At 39.0% G+C, this 23,972-nt stretch overlaps 1 protein-coding gene across 1 annotated transcript in view; it reads right to left on the bottom strand.

The window, feature by feature from the left end:
- Nucleotides 1-3,460: 3,460 nt before the first annotated feature.
- Nucleotides 3,461-23,972, bottom strand: part of PHLDB2 (pleckstrin homology-like domain, family B, member 2) — a 60,392-nt gene continuing 39,880 nt past the window's right edge. The window contains exons 11-18 of the mRNA XM_009888492.1: nt 22,936-23,076; nt 22,264-22,363; nt 14,537-14,744; nt 10,884-10,974; nt 10,288-10,434; nt 7,573-7,792; nt 4,322-4,407; nt 3,461-3,601 (exon numbers count right to left, since the gene is read on the bottom strand). Coding sequence (XP_009886794.1) covers nt 3,461-3,601; nt 4,322-4,407; nt 7,573-7,792; nt 10,288-10,434; nt 10,884-10,974; nt 14,537-14,744; nt 22,264-22,363; nt 22,936-23,076 — 1,134 coding nt within the window. The remainder of the gene's footprint in view (nt 3,602-4,321; nt 4,408-7,572; nt 7,793-10,287; nt 10,435-10,883; nt 10,975-14,536; nt 14,745-22,263; nt 22,364-22,935; nt 23,077-23,972) is intronic.

Below are 23,972 nucleotides of genomic sequence, written 5' to 3'. Positions count from 1 at the left end.
GGGGCAGCAGGCTGGGTTTGGTCAGGGTAATTCGTGCCTTTTGCTGGTTTGTGAAGTAGAAAGTCGTTTTTGGCAATAAAAAAGATTTAACGAGCATTCCGCTAGGTGCGAGTGTACTGTGGAGAGGGGACCCTGGGTGAAGGCCTCTACCAGACAAGGCTGGTGAGGCCCAGTGTGGAAACCCCCCTACTCCAGGCTGCCTCTAGGCGCGTGGAGATAAACCATTACAAAGGACATGTTTTGTCATATATGTATAATGTAATGCACAGAATTACCTGGCCCCTGCAGCGGGCCAGAAACGGAATTTCAAAACCCATCATCCGTCCCTGGGCTGCCTCTGCCGCGGTGTCAGGGCCTGTCCCTCAGCCTACATGGCGTTCAAACCAGCCTGTGCCGCCTCACCCACCGGTACTCGGACTCATTTGCACAGACATGGTAGCCAAAACAAGGTGTTCCTTCCAGAAGGTCTTTATGCACGGTATGTCTTGCAACACAGGCTATGCAGAAAGGAAGAAAACACCAAGAGAGGTCAGTGGCTGTAAAGGTATTTTCTGAAGCAAGTGCCAGCCCAGCCCCTGTCAGCAGCTGTAGGGCAAGGGACGCAGCGGCTGTGGTTTTTAAGACAGCCTAGGTGGTTTGCAATTGAATCACAGAATTGTCTAGGTTGGAAGACACCTTTAAGATCATCAAGTCCAACCATCAACCTAACGCTGCCAAAACCACCACTAAACCATGTCCCTAAGCACCACGTCTACCCCTCTTTTAAATACCTCCAGGGATGGAGAATCCACCACTTCCCTGGGCAGCCTGTTCCAATGCTTAACAACCTCTTCTGTGAAGAAATGTTTACTAATATCCAATCTAAACCTCCCCTGGCATAACTTGAGGCCATTTCTGCTTGTCCTATCGCTTGTTACTAGCAAGAAGAGATCGACTCCCACCTCACTACAACCTCCCTTCAGGTAGCTGGAGAGAGCGATAAGGTCTCCCTTCAGCCTCCTTTTCTCCAGGCTAAACAACCCCACTTCCCTCAGCCGCTCCTCATAAGACTTGCTCTCAAGACCCTTCACCCATGGTCCTTCAGGGTAAGTAAGTACTTGCCTCCTATGGAAGTAAGCTTGGAAGGCTTGCAGGTTGACCATAAAAAATGGTGCCTACCGCCACGCTTTGCTTACATCGTCTTGCTGTCCACCACTACAAAATGCACTGTGTTTTGTGAGGATGATAGCAAACAGTGAAAAAGTCATAAAACTGCACAGGCTTCTACTATGAGCTAATACTTCCTGCAATTCAATTCATGTCTATGTCAAATATTGGGAAAACTGGGAAACCCTTAAACTTCAGCAATTTCTGTTTTGCAGTTAAACAAAAAAAAAAAAGTCTATCTCCAAGGCTGGTGATAAATTTTTCAAACGGGGCCATAAAAAATTAGAAAGATACTACATTCTGTACATGCAGTAAACAGACTACACTCTTGATTTCACTGCCATCTGAAAGATTGTTTTCCATAGCTCTTTTATGGGAAAACACATGGAATGGTTAGATTAAGCATTACTAAGAAATATAAAATTGCTTGCACAACTGTATACAACTATTTAACAGAGAAGCAGAAATGTCTCAAGATGAAGCAGCAAGTGAATATTTAAAACAAGCATATTTTTAAAAATGTTTATTGAAATGCCTTCATTGCATCATGCAGGATACAAAAATCATTATTAGAAAACCTTTATAACCGTACTTAGGAGTAAAATCAAGATACATCAGGGAAAAATAATAATTATATAAAACAAAGCAATTTATTTCTGATAGTGTTTTAAATCATTAGATTACAAGCTGTGATCTGCACAGACGATAACAATTATCTTGCAATAACAGTCCCTTCTTTCATTATTCAAGTCAAAACTGATGTTTGTCATGATAAAGCAACCATATCACCTGTGTATACCACAAAAAAATCAACCCACTCATTACAGATATAGGGTTTAAAAAGTATAACAAAAATATTCTGCCAGCATACTTCTATTCGACTTTCAGTTTTTTATTTGTTCCATCAAAAGCCATTAGCTTTTCATCAGAAAGACAAAAGCTAATGTGCTTTCTTCTATTACACAAGCCACATAGCACGTAAGTTTTGATTACTTAAACAGAACCTCTTTAAAGTCATATTATAAGAGACTTTCTTGAAGTTCAGTTCAATTAAATAAGTTATGTTTTTGCAACATTACTCAAGGACTTGGAAGTGATTTTAAAATGGGAGACCACTGAACCCTCACTATTTTTCTTGTTCTATGAAACTCAATCTGCTACTTAAAATTTTCAGGGTGTTTTTATACATACACTGTTTAGTGTAAACTTAGAACTTGCCTCTCTCTTTTTATTCTATTTGACAGCATTATTCTGTGCAGATATGCGTTCAAAAAAACCCCAAAAAACTCTCTGGGGCTGAAAACTTTGCTCCAGAGAATTTAGATGGGTAGAGATTTTGATGCCGGCTTCAAGAGGACCAATGTTTGAGAGGTTACAGTAGAGCGTTCACTTGGCACAGAGTAAGTTTAGAACCATACTGGGACCTTAGTACATAAAAGAAAATTGCTGTAGGGTCTAGAATCAGCTCATTCTATTCAACAGGGAAGATTAAAAAAAACCCTCCTAATGAGGAAGTTAATACATGTTTCCGTTTCATATCCTTGTGGAAAAATGCATCTTTATAAAACTCTTTTTGTTGAGCTCCGTAGATGCAGACTTTAAACATACAGTTGGTGTCACTGCGTGTTTGAACACACAGAATATCATAACTGTTTGATTACATTAAAAGTAATGAAGAGTTTTGGCACTGTCCCCTTACAGAAAGTTAGGTACAACTAACAATTTGAAAGTGTTATGATAAGGGAATCGTATAACTCTTTGGCTCTGTTGTAATACTTAACTTCTAAGGCAAGAATTGTGTGTACCTTAGGGTTGCTTTTTTGTTTATGTTTTTATAAAATACTTGACTGAAAGGTTTTAAAAAGTCACCTAATCATCTATAAATGTCCAATGCTGCATATTAAAATATATGCTTATTACACCTTTTTGTTCCATTACTAGAATTTTTGCATACTGATGAAAACACACACATTTGTAAACTGTTTAGTAAGAGCTTATGAAGACATTCTCCGTATAAGAGAATTTGTAGAAAATGATCATTGAATCAAGATGCTGTAATTTAAATTGCCTGATTATCCATTTTGGAGCACTATGATTCTCAACAGCTTTAGCTCTTTCATTCCTATAAAGATCCACTAAAACAAATAACAAAGCCCCCCCTTTTCAATGCATTTGTAAAACCATCTCATTCCGAGGTTTCGGGTGCACATCATAAGGAGGATATTTCAGAGTATTCACTGGCTTTTCAGATTTCACTATATATGGCTAACTTCATATGTTATGTTATTGCAGTATGCCCTATTGCCCCCTTTTATTATAACATGAAGTGGGTGTAGCCTTCTGCGCCTGTAACGATAACATCCATCCATATCCTCATGGCCTCTGGCGAAGGAGCAACCATATAGTATATCCGGTCATGCGTCTTAACACTGAAAGTGAGCAATGGGTTGGGACTCTAAAATAAAAGGACAACAAAAGAATGACGAAAGCAAAGCCATTTATTGGCACCAGAAGTGAAATTACTTTGGGAGAAAGATAAAACGCAAAATGCTGTACCACCGCATCCTACATTGCAGCAGTGGAAGCAGAGATGTGTTTAAAGTGTTTGCATCCAGCATAACCACTTTTTACGGCATATGTCCACTAGATTACTACACAGGGCTCCAAACTGTTGTTTCATGCAAAAATAACTAACTCCCTCACTCTCCCCAGTGGTCAAAACCACCTTGGCTTACACAAATCCACCTGCCAAGGATATATTGAGCTTGTTCACAGCTCATTTAAATTACAGATGAGAGGCAGGGGGTGCCATGAGCTGCGAGCACCAGTTAACCCCCTCCCTGTGACAGACGCATAGAGCCATCCCTTGATTTGCCAAAGTCACTCATTTCAGTGGTCTCGCCACTGGACTAAGGAATTCCTCACAGCAAATCCCACAGGCACGTAGACACGCTTATCTCTTCTTTCATTGGTATTGAAAAAAAACAAACCACCAACAAACAGTGGTAGTGCCTGATCTGGCTTCATCTTCCTTTTCCTCCACTCCCTTTTTTTTGTTTGTTTGTTTCTTTTTTTTTTTTTTTGAATAATGACAGATCTCTCTTTGACTTTACAGCAGCTACCATACTTTACATACTGCTATATGATACTCAGTTAAAACAATAACAAAGTTTACCTTATATGCATTCTTTAGATGATCATAATAGACTTCTTCAATAGCTTGAAAATATATTACACCTTTTAATTTGGTTTCGTGTTTGTCTAAAAGGGAGAAGAGAGCGTGACTTGAGAACTGAAACGAACAGTACTTCAAGAAACAAAAGCTTAATTAGCATTTCCAAATATGTTCAGTGATAAGTAAGTGGATTAACACTTCTGCTCGTGAAATCCCACAGAAATCTTCAACCTTTCTTACTAGCTGGTTTGTTTTGTTGAGAGATGCATTTCCTACTTTAATGTGTTTTCTTTTCCACCTGGTTTCCAAGGAAATAAAGCTTTTGCAATTTCCTCATCTATTTGCAAATCAGTCCCTTCACTGAAGTGTCTAAACATTATGGGCAGTATGAGCCAACAGAAGGACAGATGTCTCCAAGATACATCAATCTTCCAATTCCATGAAAGCCAGCCAGACTTCACATAGCTCACAGGCAAAGACCTACAGTTTGCCTTCAAAGGAAAACTGTTATGATAAGCAAATTTGAAATACAATTGGATAGCAAAATCTTTACATTAGAACATCACTTGTGCTTGTACTTATTTCAAAAAATGTTTCTTCCCATTTATGATAATCTCCCTCAGTCTCAAGCTAATATTTATTATTCAAATGTGGGGTTAGCAGATTTTAGGCAGGTTTCTATGAGCTGTGACACATGGAAAAGTTTACAGGAGGTTAAAAGTTCCTGGGCACCAGCTGCAGCATCTTAATTGTCTGTTTGCACTCTCCTACTCTGACACCCAAGGTAAAAGCCAAATTAATTAGATGCAGTTTGGCCCTGTTGCAAAAAGGACCTCCCCATTTGCTTCAGAGTGCCCGAGGTAGGAATGCCCGAATGGATGGTTACTCCAGGGAAGCTGTTAACAAGGAGTAGGTTGTTATCCACTGGTAGTATTTCTGGTACTAATGTCCCACTGCAGCAAAGCTGAAATAAAGGGCAGGAGTCCTCTCATTTAAGTTATGGTATCTACAATGGAGACACAGCTGACTTAATCTCCCTTAAAAGGCAATGGAAAGCAGCAGATACTTGCAGGGGGTCAATTCTAAATTATTTTAGACATCTCTTTTTAGGGGAGATCACACATGATCTCCTGGTATTGCCTTCAGTCCCACCATTAGCTAGTGAATCATTAGGGCATGGAGGATACAGACTGTGAACTTAACCTCTTAACAGTCACTACTATAATGTTTCACAAGAAAAAGGAACAGGGCAGATAAGCATCTATGGTACCCTCTGTTTTCTTGCAATGGAAGAGAAATTGTTAAATAAGGGTGTTAAGAAGCATCACAACGGCATGTGACACTGTAGGGCAAACTTACTTCCACTCCCAGTACTTTTATATAAGTATAATGAATATAACACCTTCTGACCCCAAGTTAGTATCACCTTAACACTGAACAGTCACGCAGACCATCTTTATCAGTCCCATGAGAGATTCCGCTGTCATTTTGAACACTCACAAAACTCAGCTTACATCCTATCAGTAGCTGCAGACAGTTTCAGAAGCTTCATATGATGGCAAAAAGAAATCCCAGAGACCAAATGATATAGCGTTGGAAATCTCCCTGCCAGCCCCCGGGGGACCAGTAGAAGTACTGAGGTATAAGATTACAACATTATACCACACACTATACTAAGCTAAATGCAATACTCTACAAAGTATTCTGCCTATGCAGTACAAGCAAACAGTGATGCACTCTCCTTTCAAGCCCCACCTGGGGTTTCGATTACATGAGCATTTCAGGTACCCACAAGCTCCCATCGCAACTGTGTAGAGTTCTCTGTATGCTTCTGAAGCAGAAAGTGCAGATACTCCAGTCCCCGCACTGAATTGTCAGACTTTTTGTTTGGTACACTTGCCGAACTAAAGCAATATATCAGCATACTCACTTAGAGTTCAATTACTCTGAATTTACAACATCAATATTTATTTTGGAAGTCTACCATATATTTAAAATCTGGACGGATCCTCACTTATATAAGCAGCTGCATTTCTGTCCAGCTGGTACGGAATTCTCATGAAACTATGTTTGTTGGCTGGAGTCCTTGAGACATTACGAAAAGTTTTCTTTGGTAATTCGCACTCAAACCTAAAACTGTGAACTATTTACATAACTACTTTAAAAAAAAAAAAAAAATCAGTACCAGATGGGAACACTACTGTATGTTACAGGCCTTGCTAACCAATAAACCAGATGTAAAGAACAAAATTAAAAGAAAGGTTTGTCACATTCTTCATAGTATTACCGCAAACTAGTAAGAAATATTCAGTGGCCGTGTAATGAATGAATGTAATGAATTCAAATATGTGTTTTAAAAAAGATGGACTGAGCAATGCATAAGCCTACCATCAATTTTACGTTCCTTATGAGTCGCTGGAAAGCAATAAAAGGAAATGGAACTGTTTGGGTAGATTTTGTACTCAATGTTTTCTTCTGCTTCTTAGCAATGACCATCCTACATATGCCCCTGTCTGGCCTCTCCTAACAATAAATATTCAGAACTCAAAGTAATTTTTCTGGCTTCCTCTGAAATTTCAAAGTCAAACCATGTGTTGATTTGCACAGCGATCAGAGAGACATGTATGTTCTTAAATTCCAAATTTCTGGGTTCACCCCAAGATAACAAATTAATGTAATGCTTATAATGGCTCCAGATATCATATAACACAACTTAGTGTACAGAAACCTCTTTAGAGTATTGCATGTTGTTCATTTGAAATTCCTTAGACTCTCAAAACACAGCAAACTCAAAAAGTCTACTCCTGCATATTTAATTTCCTGAAAGACTTTTCAGCACATCAAGAAATGGGACTGCAGAAGTATTCCATTTAATTTCCATGGTAAGTAGAATAAATTATATTCCTCTACGAAGGGTGCAAGAAATCATTCTGTCATTGGGGGAAAGTATATTTAAAAATAAATGATGTGGAGCCATTATTCTGTGTACTAGGAACCTGATGATCTTCCATTTTTTCCTCTTGCCTACCCACATCTCTCCCTTTGTCTGTTATGCTCATTTCCGTCTCACTTAGCCTTAGGATTGATCACCATAGGGAAGGGATTGCATGAGCTCTTAAGTATATGTATAAAACACCTGACAAAATGGAAATGTGAGTTTTACTCAAGACTCCCTACATGTTCAAAACTCAGCTGAGGTTGATAGGAAAAGAGAGAGACAGCCGTAGCCTAATACCGATCCTGCAACCTACCTGCATAATAAGTAAAAGTTCTCTTGTTTCTGTCAAAAACAAACCATCTTTTTTTCCATGTTTTAATTTTTCCTCCCATTTTAATCAGAAAGCCTCGGCAGGTCTTCTCCGTGAGGGAGACATGGTAACAGGTCTCTATGTTGTGACCAGCTGTTTCGATGTGACTTCGTAGATCGAAGTCTTCCTTTCTAATGGGCAAATAGCGAGTCAAGGGTCGAGCCTACAATGAAGAAAAGGAAATCATATTATTTTCAACAGAAGGCTTAACTTCTCCTTCACTCTTTTTGCTCCAAGGACAAAATTGTAAGCTTCCCATAGATTCTAAGAATGAACATAAGACAAATAAAGAGCTTTTGCTGCAGCCCTAATTTTCTTTAAAAGAAAAATCCTTAAAACTTGTAACTTTAAAAAGTGTTGGATAACTTTATAAAAGCGAGATTAGAGCATAGGAGTTTCTTGAAATCATCAACTGATAAACTGCTAAAACAGGGGCCACAGCACAGAAAGCTTGTTTTAGAATTAAAACATTAGTTTCATGTAAAGGTGCGTTGCTGCTTTAGTTGAAATGTAAGAACTTCATTTGCATGACATTAAGCAAACCCTTTATTTCTCTGGGCTAGATGCTCACTACACATACCTCACTCATTAGTATTTTACTGCTACAGGTATTTTCATGCAAAGTATAATATAAATAATAAGAACATGCTATTACAGAAAAAATTAATAATGAGAGTGAACTGTAATCCCTAGTTAACTTCCCGGAGATTGCTGTAAACAAAATTCAGAATTATTTTCTTTGGAATGAATTAAATGTGTCCAGTTCACAGTCAGCAATCCGGCACGGGGACCTGAAGCGCGCCCCTCTGCAAGAGACAGCAAAGCAGCACAGGAAACGGTGCTTCGTTCTGGATCGCGGGTCAGGGCTCTGCAGCGCGCCCGGATAATATAAGTTGGGAGAACAAGCAGGAGGATGTAGCGGTTTGTGACCTCTGCCAGCTGAGGGAGCACGCTCGTTTTCTGGGCCCGACGGGTCTATGCACAACTTCCCCCTCGTTTTACACACAGAAGATAAGTTTCCCAAGGCTCCTGCTGCAGTCAAGGCGACTCAGAACAGAAGCTGAATTTAGGGCCGCTGAACAACCCTTGAAAGCAGCATCTCCCTCTCTCTCTCCCCTGAGTCCAGAGAAGTCAGTGACCTGGAAAATCTAGTCTGCCCCTGCTCCATGCCTAAAGTTAACCTGTTAAATCCCACCGTGAGTCACAAATCAAAGGGACTTTCCCTCACTGCATTCTCAAGAGCCTCCTGGTGCAACAGGAGCTGTGTCGCCAGCAAGAACTCTTAGCACCCTTCTAAAATTATGCAGTCCTGTATGATACAAGCTGGCAGCAGCTTTGGCAAGTGCAAAGGTGGACTTCCCTCCCCGAGTTCACGTTTCTAAGTGTCAGGAAGTGCTGAAAAAAAAATTAAAAATTGGGTCTTGCTGTACAAAGGAAAGAAAAAAGTTAATAAAAAAATGGTAGTTATTTTTAACAGATACGTTTTGTCTTCCTGCCAATTCAGCCTTCAGCCTCTCTGCCAAGTCTGCCAATTAGCAGTAACCGATAGGGCATTCTATTACAACACATGCATGCTCCAATTTGGGATAAAGATATAAGCATGGCATCGTTGTTTACGCCGTACTTGAGTTGTCATTAACATTTCTTAGAAACAAAGAAGGCGTTCAAGTAACGTATGCATAAAATTTAACACTTGGTAATTGCATTTTATATAAAAACAAAGGAATGGATATATTTAACCAGAAACAGCTTAAAGTTCCTCTGGGGTTGTCCTATTGTTCTGATTTAGCCTTATCAACTAGAAAGGCAAGTTATGTAGGAATGTTCATTAAAAAATATAATAGTAACTCATGAAACAAAGAATTAGCAATAGTAGCACAGATAAAAGCAGAAAGATACTAAAATATGATATGGACTCCTCTGCACTTCGATACATATATTAAGATGAAGACATTGTCTTGCTATACTATACTAGCAATAAAATGACTGCCTAGTCTATTTGCTGTACCATATAGACCTTATTAGTTGTGGTGGAATAAACAAATAGGTAAGACAGCCTAAAGAAAGCTCAAGATACCTCTAAATCCTAACAAGAAACAAGATGATGTAGGAGGTAACACTGTTTTAATTAAATAATGTCTCTCATGTTGTAATGTCCCAGTAACATTAGGAAAAATACTATTTCCTCTCTAGAGTAGATATGGGGCTGGAAAAGCTTCTTTATCTGTTTGTTTTTTTTCAGTCAAACATTTGGAAGTCACAATTCACATTCCAAGGTATTTTATCTATACAAAGAAAGAAAAAAAACACCAATAGTTTATAAAATTAGCACACTCACAAATTTCTGTTGTTCAGGCTAAAAAATTCTGCTCTGCCCATACTCAATAACAAATTTTATAGGATTAATATTTGTACTTTAGATATAAGATGCTAAATAAATATCTATGCTATTATTTAGCTTTAAATGAATACTCAGACATCTAAGGCTCCAAGAGCTTAAACATACTTTTAGCAGCACAGTTACACCTCAAAAATACGACATCCATCTATTCAACTAAAAGCAGTTCTGTTTACCGTTGGCAGAAATACACTTAGTCCCTTCTGTATATCAAGGGGAAGTCTTGCACCTGAAAACCATTTCATGTCAACGTATCTCACCTGTGCTCTTTGTTTCTCACGTATTTTGACTTCCTTTTCAATTAATTTTTGCCTCTGGCTAGTTTCTTCTTCCAATCTTTTCTCAAGTTGCTCTCTGCGGCGCTTCTCTTCTTCCAGAGCTCGTTTTTTAGCTTCCATTTCCCGTTCCTAAGTACCACAGCACATGCAGAACTTCAATTACGTGTGAAACTATAGCTGATAATGTAATTTCTAAGCTAGGACTAAATCCCTTTTTGCCTCTTATGCAGGCAGAAATATATATCCAGCAAAGTGGACCAAGAATTGGAATCAAAATTGAAAATATTACCACTTTAGAAATCAACATTCTTCTTAAGCAGCTCTCCTAGCAGGTGTAGGAGCAATGCTGCCCTAGCTTCTGATGGGATTTCACCAACAACTCACCCATTGAGATAGCAGCTATTTCATATGGGCTCAAAGATGTAGTATGAGGGTGAAACCAGTCCAAACTAAGGCGGGAGAGGTAATTTTTAAAACGTCTATTAGGTGTAAACTATTTTGGGTCCAATGTTGCATTTAGGAGGATACTATCTAACTAACATGCCCACTCTTAGTTTTACTCATAAATTTATGCTTACTCTGGTCTCAAGCAGCCTGGTCTTTTCAGCATGTGCTTGTTTCAGAAGTCTCTCCATCTCTTCTATTCTTGCAACATTTGAAGTGCTAGCACTGCACAAAAAAAATCAGAGTTATTTAAAAGAATACTTGGTATACAAAGACATATTTTACAGTCTAACATTAGACAGTTTTAGAATGGAGTTGATACCGTTCTGATCCAATTCAGTGTGGCAGGCACTAGCAAAAAATACGTATAAAGTATATGATACACTCTCAGTGTATACATTTCTCCATGCCGAGTCGTGAAAAATGCATACTCAAGTTCCGAAAAATGCATCTTGTCAGTCCCCTGTGATCTGTCGTCTTCTCCCACATAACAGAATATGGATGGAGGTGTTTACCATGTCCTAATCGAACACACTACTGATACTCAGAGCTGGCATTAGTAGCCATCTGAATACACCCATCTTTCTGTCTGTAGACTGTCTCTTGTTTTGTGTCTCACTGAGCTCATCATCAAAAGATGCTCGAACAAAATAAGGAGGATTAAGAGCTATGCATAAAGCCTATTTAGTGACAGAGCAGTGTCAGGAAGGATCTACTAGTTAAAGTAACCGGCAAGCCAAAGAAACAAGAGTCATCACAAAGAGCGCTGGATCCTGGCCCAGCACAACACAGCTGCCACCTTCACCTCTCCTTTGTTCTTTTGTTTCTTTTCTCCAGTACAGTTTTGTTTCATCTCAATTTAACAGCCATTTCAACTGTGGCATTTCCATGGCGTGCTCTCTATTTTATTTTTCATCTTACGCTGTTCAAGAAAAACAGCTGATGTAAAATATTACTGTATTACCATTAATGATGCCATTAGACTAAAGCACAGCGCGAGGAAATAAAATGGATTCAAATGTTGAGGGCACAGAGAAACTTGACCCGGGACTGTACTGAAAACACTGTCTGACCCCTCGAGTGGAAGGGGGTGTCAGATGGCAGGTTTACTCATGTCACTGAATACCATACGGACCAACTGTGGAGGGACACAGGTAGAATGGAAGCAGTCCAAATAGTGTGTCCTGGGCAAGGGGGAGTGGGGGGGAAGTAAGAACAACATCCTTCGCTTTCTAAGCCTCTCATAGTTATGTCTGTAAGACCAGGATTTTTGTCAGAAATGTGACATTCTTCAGAAGACATTTTCTGCCTGATATTGGGGATATGTTTCACGAGAGAACACAATACAATACAAAAAAAACCCATAACTCATTTAACCCAAGCCTGCAGAAAAGGTACAATCCATCTGAAATCTAGTTGAGCTCTAAAAGCTTATTGTCTCTGAAAAAAAGGGGGCCACTGACTTAGGTGCCTAAGCCAAGTTTGGCCACGCTATGTTTAGCTGATGGGCCAAGAGAATCTAGGTCAAATAACTTCAGTGAAAGCAATGAGGCATAAATTGCATCAGGTTTTCCCATATAAAACTTGTCAATACTTTAGCTTAGTTAAAGTCTTTCATCTTTGATTTGCTTATCCTGCTTACAGAACTTAATGCATAGCAGATCATCATAATCTCTGAAACCTCAACCACAAAAAAATAAGTTGCTAACAAATCTTGAAACAACTACTGTTTGGTGAGTTGATGAATGACTACAGTGGTTCTGTTTCTTCTGTAGGTTGAGAACCGACAGATTTTCTGCATTTCCAGAAAAAAAAAAAAAAAGGTCTCTCTCAGCTTATACAAGGCAATTTGTACTTTATATATTTTAAATGTATCAGAACAAAGCAAGATAAATTGTTTTTCTTTAAAATCTGATATGGTTAGAAAAGATTCTCAAACATCATCTAAAAGAATCTGAATTCATTTTGCTCAAGGGAAGTTTGTCAAGGAAAATTAACTGCCTGTCTTCCAAGACTTATCAACAAAATCAGCCCGCGCTCTTTTCTTCCCTCACCAATTTTTGCCTTGTTAGAAACTGAAATGCCTGTTGTAGTGGGTCCTTTTCTGTTTGGTTTTTTTTTTGATTGGTTTTGGGTTTGGTTTGGTTTGTAGAGGTTCTTTGTTTGTTTTTTTTTGTTCTTGTTGTTAGTTTGTTTTTCGTAATTCCCAGCCTGTCTCCAGCTATCAGAAACTTGCCAACTATGTATCTATTTAAAACAAAAATTCTCAAAACCTGAGTCCTAATTTTTTTACATTAAAAATAAATAAATTTAAAAAAAAACCCCCCCCAAAAAACCCCAGCCAGCAGAATCAGTGCCACTGGTATTTTTTGAAACCCTTAACATTGCAGTGATAAAGACTACAAGCGGAAATCAGTGGGCTGATACCCTGTTACAGGAAACAGATGCTGAATAAAACAAAACATGCTAGCCAAAAAAGCTGTCCTTGTGTTCGCAAGGGATTCTTAATCCTGTGACAATGTTGTACTTAATTATCAGCCCCCACTTATGCTTGTGAAACTGCTAGGGAAGGACTGTGAGCAGAAATGAAAGCGCTATCGTTAAAACCAGACTGTCAGAAGAAAATTGTTTGTACACAATTTTGAGACTCGGCTGGACTTTTCTTTTAACACAGATCATTGATGTTCCTTTTATCTGAGGGGAAGTGTCTGAGGTGACAGCCTCTGAGGATGAGAAAAGCAGCCGAGGGCTCTATGCCTTGCGTTGTCATATCTTTGTTTTTACTGATCCAGAAAAGGGAGAGGAAAGGGCAAAAATAGATCACCAGAGGAGCTCTGAGTGCTTCAGCGTAAGACTCCATTAAGTTTATGTGCAAGGCTCTAGTAAGTTACAGAACTTATGGAACAAGTGTACTTCATTGCTGGCAGATGTCTTTGAGAGATGTCCTATCACAGGAAGTCTCTAGTGACCAGGGAAGGAAGCTCAGGTATTACCCACTCTGAATCATAGAATGGTTTAGGTTGGAAGGGACCATGAAGATCACCTAGTTGCAACCCCCTGCCATGGGCAGGGACACCTCCCACTAGACCAGGTTGCTCAAAGCCCCACCCAGCCTGGCCTTGAACACCTCCAGGGATGGGGCATCCACAACTTCCCTAGGAAACCTGTTCCAGTGTCTCACCACCCTCAGATTGAAAAATTTCGTCCTGATATCTATTCTAAACCTGCCCTCTTCCAGTTTGAAGCCATTACCCCTCGTCCTATCACTACATGCCCTCGTAAAAAGTCCCTCTCCAACCTTCTTGTAGGTGCCCTTCAGATACTGGAAAGTTGCTATAAAGTCTCTCCGGAGCCTTCTCTTCTCCAGACTGAACAACCCCAACTCTCTCAGCCTGTCTTCATAGGACAGGTGCTCCAGCCCTCTGATCATCTTTGTGGCCCTCTCGCTGGACCCGCTCCAACAGGTCCATGTCCTTCTTGTGCTGCAAAGAGCATCAATGACTTCATAATTTCAGTTCAGGACTGACACTGATTTCTCTGTGGCCTTCAACATTATCACTTAGCCTCTCCATATTTTTATTTTCCATTTTTAAATAAACAGGTGAGATGACAGTTAAACCTGATGACGAAGGGTGACACAAATACTAAATATTCTGCCTGTCTAATGATCATACATTGTCTTAACCACTTAGCAGCATTCACATTACCATAGCATCAACATGTACATACTCTCTTTTTTCATTATAACCCTATGACCATTATAACATCAGAAAGAAAGGTGATTTACCTGGAAATGTTATCTGGTGAGCATGCCGATATGCTTGTCTCCATACTGTCAGAACTGTCTAAGCTTAGTGTATCAAAGGCATGGTCCTTGTAACTACGGTCTGGGTAATGGAAACTGTTCAAATACACATTGGATTCGGATGCTGTTCTGCTGTAGAATTCGGGAGATTTCTGCCTTTGGTTTTCACAAATACGTTGATGGTTGTAACCTACAGAGTACAGAGGAAACGTTTACTTTACACAGAAATTTTGTGACCCGAACATAAGATGTTAGAAGCACAAGCATTTTGAACCTCAGCTCAGTCTTCATTGCACTATGACCAAGGTACTACAACGTTAAGGTTAATTTCACAAGTTAGTCATAACTGATATAAAACCTTTAAATACCTGTTTAATCTATGACAGACACAAATATATGCAGATTAGTATGGCTGATGTTTCAATACATATTCTTGTATGTGTATTATGAACATTTAATTTGAACAAATGAAAATTAGGCTAATCTGGAAAGTAATGCAGCTAAATTCAGGGATCTAGAAGAACTGAGACTGATTAAATTAAAGAAAAAAAAACACCAGCCCTGATATTCAATGGTCTTGAGTACCTGTTTGCTTGATTTTACTGAATGTGGATTTTTTTTTGTCTGTTTGGGGAACTTTGCCTTCTGGTAGTTACAAAGTTGGGCTTTTAGTTTCAGCTGAAATAATGTAGGCTACTTGTTACATGCTTGTAGTTACTGGTGTAGAGGTATTTTCATGGAGTTTTGAAACTGCTGTTCACCCTACATGATTGAAGCAGATCCCTATAGCTCAATGACTGTAAAGAAAAATAAGGTTTACGCAACATTTAAGTTCTTTGCGCTGTCATTTTTCCACAAAATCATCCTTTCTGAAAAGCCATCCTTCTTGAACACAGGGAACTTTGTTTGACTATGTCTCTTTTAAAAAATATTTCTTCAGAACTATTTTTATCTCATGTCTCCATTGCTCTTTGCAAATAATGCAGCAGTATTTAATAGACTTACAGAGAGGTTGTTGAGCTTGCCTGAGGAAAAGGAGAGTATAATGACGGTTGTTGTTTTACAGTTGTTTTACAGTTCCCTTTTAAATCTATGTGACTACAAATGCAACTGCACTGCTCATCTTTTCCTTCAATCAATGCAAGAAGTGACTTTCTCACACCTCTGATACTCAGTAAAGTTGATAACACTCTGCACATTCCTGACCCAAAATCTGAGCTGGTGGCAGAGTTGGAAATTAGGAAGGACTGTTAGATTACATAAAGACCTCCCATTCGTACAGGAAACCAGCCACTGACATTCCACATTTTTAAGATAAACAGACGGGAAAAATGCAGACAAATGTACAAATGCAACAAAGTCCAGATAAAAATTTTAACTAGACACCATTAAGACACTGATGTTAGGAAAACAAGTTTAAAGTGGGAATGTGTTCCTGCCTTATTCTTATTCACTGTCTGCACGTACAAGGTTACTGTCTTGTATTTTTTAGCCATGCCGGAGTGGGGCGAGTCCCAGTTCAGGGAGCCGACAACCGCAGCTCTACCTTGGAAAGGCTATAATATTCTCCAAAAGGTATCTGAAAAGCATGACTGAAGCTGAATAATTACGGCATATTATTAAGGAAATCATGCCCTACAAGCATTTCCAAGGCAGATAGTTTCCTCTTTCTTCCTCAGTTTTCTCTGTACCACACAAAGGTTTCAGACAATTAAAGCTGGTTTCTAAGGAACTAGTAGGACTTTACTTGCCGTTTGAAAGAACACTAAATTTCAATAAAAGTTCAATTGCACCGATTAGTAAAAGAGACAAAAGGGACACAAATACACCTCAGCAGTCATAGATAATAGCGTCACACAACACAGGTGTTAACTGATTCACATGTGCAGTTTGGTGGGTTTTTTCCCCCATTATTATGGCAAATGCTGTCTGTTATTGCAGATAAGCAATTACCTTTCATACTCGAACCTTTGGAATGACTAATTGCTCCTGTGAAATAGTTATCAATTATTCATTATGGAAAGAGAGAAAAAAATAAATTACTAAAAGAACGTTATTCAAATGCATGTTTTTCTGTCAAGCCCTTTGCAAAACCTTGACTACTTAGAAATCTTAATTCTGTATCTTATATGTCACTGAAAATTAAACCCATCTGAAAGGCACAGAGAAACACAGCAATTTTACAAACGCTCTGCTTAAGAAAAGTCAACTTTCCATGAAGACAAAGAACCCATTTATCAGTTAAATTTATGTAATCATGCGAACATAACTAAACACTGCAAGAAAAACACAGTGGTTAGGTTGCAAAATGAGATGCATTCACAGAAACAAAGCATAACGTGATGTTCTCATTGTCTCCTCGTGCCGTAAGCAACAGGCAGTTCGGCGATCAGCATCAGCCACACACGGACAGCGAGAAGGCTCCCGACCAACCTGCCTCCATCCGTTACAGCCCCACTCACACATCGTGCAGGCACAATCTCTTGCTTAAAGAATTTTTAACTGCTCAGGTACCTCTTCACAGAACATGCACTTAAAAATATTAGACCCCTCGTAAGATCCAGCACTTCACTAAAAGTTTCCCACAAACCAAGACTTGTGTCAGCCAAGTCTAAGCTGATACAAGAGCGAAAATGTTTCTTATTGCATTGGCTTGTATTCTCTGTAGTAAAGCAGTAAACACTGGTAACAGCCATACTGTTGAGCAAAATACTGCAAATATCCATAAAGCTGTATCATTAAAAAAAAATAAATCCAAAAGAGTTATTGCAGAATCACAAAAACCAGACACACCACCACAAAATTATGGTGAGGTCAGAACTACAGGTGAAAATTGTTATTAAAAGTGGCACTGTCAAGTATGTTAAAAAATAGCACTTCATAAAAAAGATGATAGTATAACACTTTCTTTTATTTCCATTCTTTCTTCTTTTTTTAAAGATTGACATTAACATGTCAAGATATGTGCCAATGTATGGAAACATGCCAATGTAGGAAGCCCAAGTCTGTCTACCTTGTCATTGTCACCCACAGATCTGCAAAGATTTCTAAATTTTCTGCTCTACTTGTGTGGCTCTGAGCAAAGAAGCAAAAAATTAGGCCTACAGAAAGCTGTAGCTCTGCAGTTATTAGCATTAATCCGAAGTTTTGTTGTGACAGGCTATTTGACAGCAGGAAAAAAAGAATTTTTGAAGTGCTATCATTATTTAACAATTATTTAAAAGTTTTCCAAGATTTTGGGAACAACTTGACAGTGCTGATGCAATTGGTACTTTTGCCAAAACATGACAAAGATAGATAAGCCAGGTAAAGGGATGTTTTCATACCTTTTCTGGCTTTTCCTGAGTTCGATAAAAGAAAGAGAAGGAAAAAAGAAGAGCAAACTGCTTTGAAAAGCTTATAATGTGTTTTTACATATATACCTGGCCCTCAGTATACTGTTTTGCTGTAGAGCGTAGAAAGAATACAAATAATCATCTTGCTAGTGCATTACTTCTCTGTCCCAACAGTTTTGTTGGCAGTACTGCATCTGGTCTTACATCTTAACTCCCAGCTAACTGTACCCTCTTCCCTTCTGGAGTCCATCCTGCAATAATCAATGGGACCGAACTGGGTAACCCTCCCTCCTCGCTCCTGCCTGTCCTTGCACAGCCTTCTGGCAGCCAGCACCCCACGGGAGCTTTCGACCTGTGCACAGCGAGGGCTGTAGATTGTACCAGAGAGCAGCTTCTTCCTTCTTTTTTTTTTTTTTTTCTTTTTTTTTGGCACATGGTTTGCCTACAAAGGCACATACACAGGTGATGAATTTATAAATACAGTCTTTCAAAAAAAACCTCATAAATGGCTGCAAAGAAATAGCTTTTTCCACTAATGATTTATATCAAAGATGCTTTCTCTTAAACTTTTTATAAGTTGCTCTTAACTCAGGCTTTGATTATTGACAGTGACTATTTCTTTCAAGAACAGTTCTTGAACTCACATGACTGACAGCACAGTTTTGGTAATCCTACAATAAAGACTTATTTAGCGCTTAAAAATATTTCCTCAAATATTTCCTACTGGATCTGACCTAAAATTCATTCATAGACTTTACTTGTTCCTGCACAAAGACAAAGAGATTGAACTCCATGTTCAGACTCAAGTGGCCGTTCTTCATTTCCTGACTCCATTTTTTACTTTCAATTTTTTCATCTCAGACTTTTACATTTACCTTCTTGGACTGAAATTAGAAAAACGGGAGAAAGCAAATTAGAGAACACTCATTTTATACCATTGCTAATTTCGTGATGATTCTCAGATAACATCTTCAGAGTAGCTGAGCTGCCACGTCTTCCTCCAGGCACCGCTGAACTTACTTTTTTTCAGATCTATACGAACATGCCAAAACATCTGGCCTAGAAGTTTGCTCAATGCTTTTAAGCCCTAAGGAACGCGGTAAGCTACTATTACTGCTTCACGGCCACATCATCCTCTTTGTATAGCAGTTTATGGGACACTGCGTGATAGCCAGTGCTCCACAGTGGGTGAAATGACATGTATCGTGTGAGACCCTGGAGCTCCACCGAGCTGCGCACACCCAGCTCCAATGCGCCTGGTGCAGCTGTACGCTTAAGCTGTCAGTGACGCGAGAGCCCCACGTCAGCCACAATACGTCACCTTGAACACAGAAAACTGACGGAGTGAAAGCCTGTCAGGTGGGAAAAGAAATGCAAAGAAAGCAAGCAGTGGTTCAATACACTTGACAAGTCAAGAACACTTTTTATCTATTCATCACCTATTTTAGGTAAACAACTAATTTTTAGAGCAGGAACAGAAGTGAGCACATATTTATCAGTATAAGCAGTATCCATACGTTTGCAGAGTTCCACTGATTTGGTAGAGGATCTTACTCCTCCAAAACATTCACTTAGTCTGAAAAGGCAAGTCTGATCTACATCAAGAATGTTTTTGTAAGAAATACAGTGTATTTATTATCTAATGAACGTTTATCACAGAGTGATAGAATAAAAGAACATCGCCAAGGATGTCCACTGATGTGAGACTTGGCTTAGTTTTCAATGATGCCTTTAAGGACGTCTGCTGAAATTAATCTTAGTTACACAGACTCAAGTCTCGCAGATTTTAGTGGAAGTCACATAAGATTTCAGAATTTTAATTGACAATACTATTCCATTTCAGTTGTACTGTGTGGTATTTTTAAATACCACACCACGTTCAAAACATTGCCCAAATCTTACTGTCCTGCACAAATGCACACCCTTTACTCATGACTTGGAAGAAAAGCTTGTTTTCCTTCTGCGCGCTGAGCATGGGTATGAGGTGTTAGGGGAAACCAGAAATCACACCAAGTTGAACACAGACCCCTCCTTGCTCGTACCACGACATTCATTAAGGCTGTGCCTATGAGGCTGAATGAAAGAAGCCCGAGGATTACTCCTCCAGCCTGAGCTGACGCAGCTTGGGCTGGTGGCTATCTCACCGCGTAGGGCTATCCCCCTTCAAAACCTCATTTGTCATGGAACAAGCTAGTCGGAGCAATCCAGAGCAGTTTCGGGGTGGGATGCTGAAAGCTAGTTATGATGATCATGTGTGTCCAGTATGCACTGGCCCTTTTGTATAGCTGGATAGAAGCGCTCTAGGATCTGATTCTAGCCCTCTGACTTGGACATCTCTTTCCTTGCCAAGTTCTGCACTGCAGTGGGATACCCACATACCAACAGAAAGAGCCACATGGAAACTTCTGTGGTGTGTTACTGAGACAAAGAAACTTAGAAACAACTGCGTTTCAGCACAAGAGAAAGCAGTTATGGTCTTCAGGCTCCTCCAACAGGAAGAAATTCATGGAGCTCCATGCTGAACGCCAAGGGAATGAACTCTTTGCTAATTACTAAGGGACATACTCTATCCCTCTGTTCTGTGAGAGTTCAAGTAAAGCACCTGTTAGCAGCATCACTTCCCTTGGACAAAGCAATCTAGAACTGTCCCTTTTCCTAGTATGAATTAATCCTGTAAGGCTCTCTTCATACCTTAGTATTCAATTCAAACTATTGGATCTTTCATAAAATCATGGTCATCTTCTAGTGTGGCAGGCAGTATAGCACACACGATTCTTCATGGCATTTGACAAATACTGTGCCAAGTGCCTTAACAAATGCATCTCTCTTCTTCTCCCCTGCCTCTCTTCTTTGTCAGGCCGTAATTCACTTTTGGTTTGTGGGGTTTTTTTTTCTTTCTCACTCTGAAGTCAAGAAATCTGCCTATACTCTTAGGATTTTCTTAATTGCATGCTGACAAAAAGAAGGAACATTAAAGTGATCGATTTATTTTTAAAACTCTGATCTTTGCCTATATTAGGTTTGGTGAAACTTTGTAATTGTTTTAGGTCACACATTAATGCTCTTTTGCAACCATTTTACAGCAATATTTCCAATTTTAAACATGTGATCTCTTGTAATCAAAGTTTAGCCAAACTATCCTTACTGAAACAGACTGAAACAAAATGTTTTCTGCACAACAGCATAACAACGAGCGTGAATGTACTTGCAACCTATTGCACCCTTGCACACACATCACATCAAAGCTCTCCAAGCTGAGTATGAAGGTCCTTTTGTATCACATCTGAAATACTTTGGGATAAATTAGCCACAACACGGTAGGTTTGTGGAAGGCCTGCTGCATTACTAAAGCTCAAAACCAACAAATCACAACTGGATGAGCTCTATGAAATGAATGTTATAAGTTATGATCCCTTCTCAGCAAGCTTCTTCCATCCCTCTATTGAGTCATCTTGGTGCGTATGGCTGACCTCCGTCGGGCTCTTTGACCTTTAACAGCTGCTGGCTCTGACAAGTCCTATAAGGACAGGTTGGATCCTATCTCAGCTCAGGCTTAGTCAGAGCGATTCTACATAAGGACCTCTCGCACTTATATTGGTAACAGTGATGCAGATGCCAGAAAGAAAAGAAACTGACAGATGGCACTGAGGACCAATTCCACGTGACAATGGGACACATGAATAATGCATCTTGTTAAAGCAGAAACTGTATCGACTCAAGGCCACAAATGACAGACACAGAACCCTATAGCCTACAGGACAACGTTTCAAAGATGTAATTTACTTTTGGATCCAGAATTGCCATGTCCCTATTACAAAAATGCAGCTATCTATCCACAACAGAACAACTCCCTCCTTTCCTATTTTGTAGCCCAAATATTAAAGAGCAGTTACAAAAGCACCGTTACAGATTTGCAAGGGTATCTCTGTCTAGGGAACTACTTTATCTGGGCAAAAAATACATGCCTGTTAAAAAAAAAAATTAAGATCACAACATGGTTAGAATTATTCAAAAAAAAAAAAAAAAGGAAGGAAGGAAAAAGAAAGCAACATGTAGTACCTTTAACACATTGCCTCAAAAACACTCATGGAAATTACCCAGTTAAACCAATGTGTATTTTTCAAAATACTTTTCATGTTTACTGGAGTATATTTGATGACCACATACTTCAAAACTCTATGTGTGACTACATCATAATCTTAACATCTTATTTGGCCGATATCTGCAAATGGCATTTAGAGCTTGCTTTTTTCACCAAGAAGGAAACTCTCATTTTACAGCCTGGTTGATTATAGCAACATGAGTTTCAGACTTATTTTCTGAAAAATTAAACACTGACTTTTAACAGCAATGAATCAAATAAAAAGGTCTTACCTTTGTGCATCCTTCTCGACTCTGACTCTTTGGTCATGGTTGCCAAGCAGTGAGGAAGGACGCTGCCACAGCTGTTGCTCTGTCCTAATGGTAAATGTCCCTGCAGGAAATTTTGTAAATATGTGCTTAAAACTACACTTCAAGACTTTTTTTTTGTATCGGAAACTAATGGTAAAATAACTTGCTTTGTCATGGGTATCAATGTCGCATCGTATCAGTCAGCCACGGATATTCTAGTTGTGCGAAGCCTATTAGAACAAAACGTTTCCAAAGTAATATCTCCACCTTCCTGCTGTTTATTGATTTAGCACATCACAAATAAAGAGTGTTTTCACTTTATACACAACCTTTACCCTTTAGAGGCCTTAGGTAAGAAGGAAAACAACCTGTTGTGTCTCTAGAATCAATTTAAACTAGCCTGGAAATACAATCCTTGAGATACATTAATCATAAATGCATGGTTACTATTGCAGCACGGCAATTCCAGAGGTCAAAATAAAGGCTTCATGTATATTCCCACATGTTAATAAACATGAATTTCTTTCCACGTCAATTTCAAATGTGAATTTAGGAGATTATGTAAAGCTTACAGTTCTACCCAACCTTACCTCTAACATAATACAGATTTTTATATAGACGTTGGAAGACTATTAATAGCATGCAACTACGTACTTTAGATGCAACGCTTCGTCCAAGCGTAGAGCTATTGAAGTGCGGTGATACAGACGGAGTGGTTTTCTTGCGAGGTAAAGTATCACTCATGTACATGCATTCCCTGTGCTGCTTCTTTCGCTCTTCCAGATTTCTGAAATGCTTCAAATGTAATTTGTTACACAGTTTTGACAAAATGAATTGACCTACTTGCTCAGTTATGCTCTATATGGAATATAGTGAAGGTGATAATCTAGGAACTTCACTGGAAAGAACGAAATCTACAATGCAGAGTACCACCTGCTTCACAGTGCTTTCCAGAATTTCTACAAATATCACATTAAAATCATGCTGATTAAGAAAATACATTAAATTTATGTGCACATTTTATGTACATGTCCCTGTACCTAATTTTTTAAAAAGAAACTTCAAGTCTAGTGTACAACTAGAATCAAATTACAAAGAAAAACATTTATGTACAAGTTAATCTAATGAATCGGTGGCTTAAAACTGATACAGCTTTTGAGAGGCATTGTTCAAATATATATGAAAAATTAAAATAGGATTTCAAATGTAGCCACCTGTACTTTATCGCTGCAAGTCTTCTGACAGTTACAATGGCTCCTAAACATTAGTATTTGCCTCTGGATTGTTTATATAAGGAGAATGTTTGTTCAGTAACATTCTATAATGCATTGTGCTTATTTTTAAATGCGCAGTGCCTTTAAGTGCAACACAGCGCAAGCACGATCAACTTATTATCCATCATATCCCTCTAAAAACTTCACACATAAATCAACTTCATGGCCACCATAACAAAACCAACCATAAATAATAATCCCAAGTTATCAGCTTTGAATCTGTTACCTGTTGTTGCCTGCGGTGTTTCTTAGCTGGCAGAGGTGGAGGTGTATCAGATAAAGGAATAGGATCTACATGAGTTGCCATGACCTCAGGCCAATGGACTGATGGAAGTTGAGCAATAGAGCGAGGAGAAAGAGAGTGAGGAAACACAAATCCAGAACAGAGAGGTGATCTTAGCTTTATAGAAAAAAGAG

Source organism: Charadrius vociferus, unplaced genomic scaffold, assembly GCF_000708025.1.
Source record: "Charadrius vociferus isolate BGI_N301 unplaced genomic scaffold, ASM70802v2 scaffold487, whole genome shotgun sequence".
Lineage (NCBI taxonomy): Eukaryota > Metazoa > Chordata > Aves > Charadriiformes > Charadriidae > Charadrius > Charadrius vociferus.
Note: the sequence above shows the minus strand (reverse complement) of the source record. Positions and strands in the feature narration are given on the sequence as shown.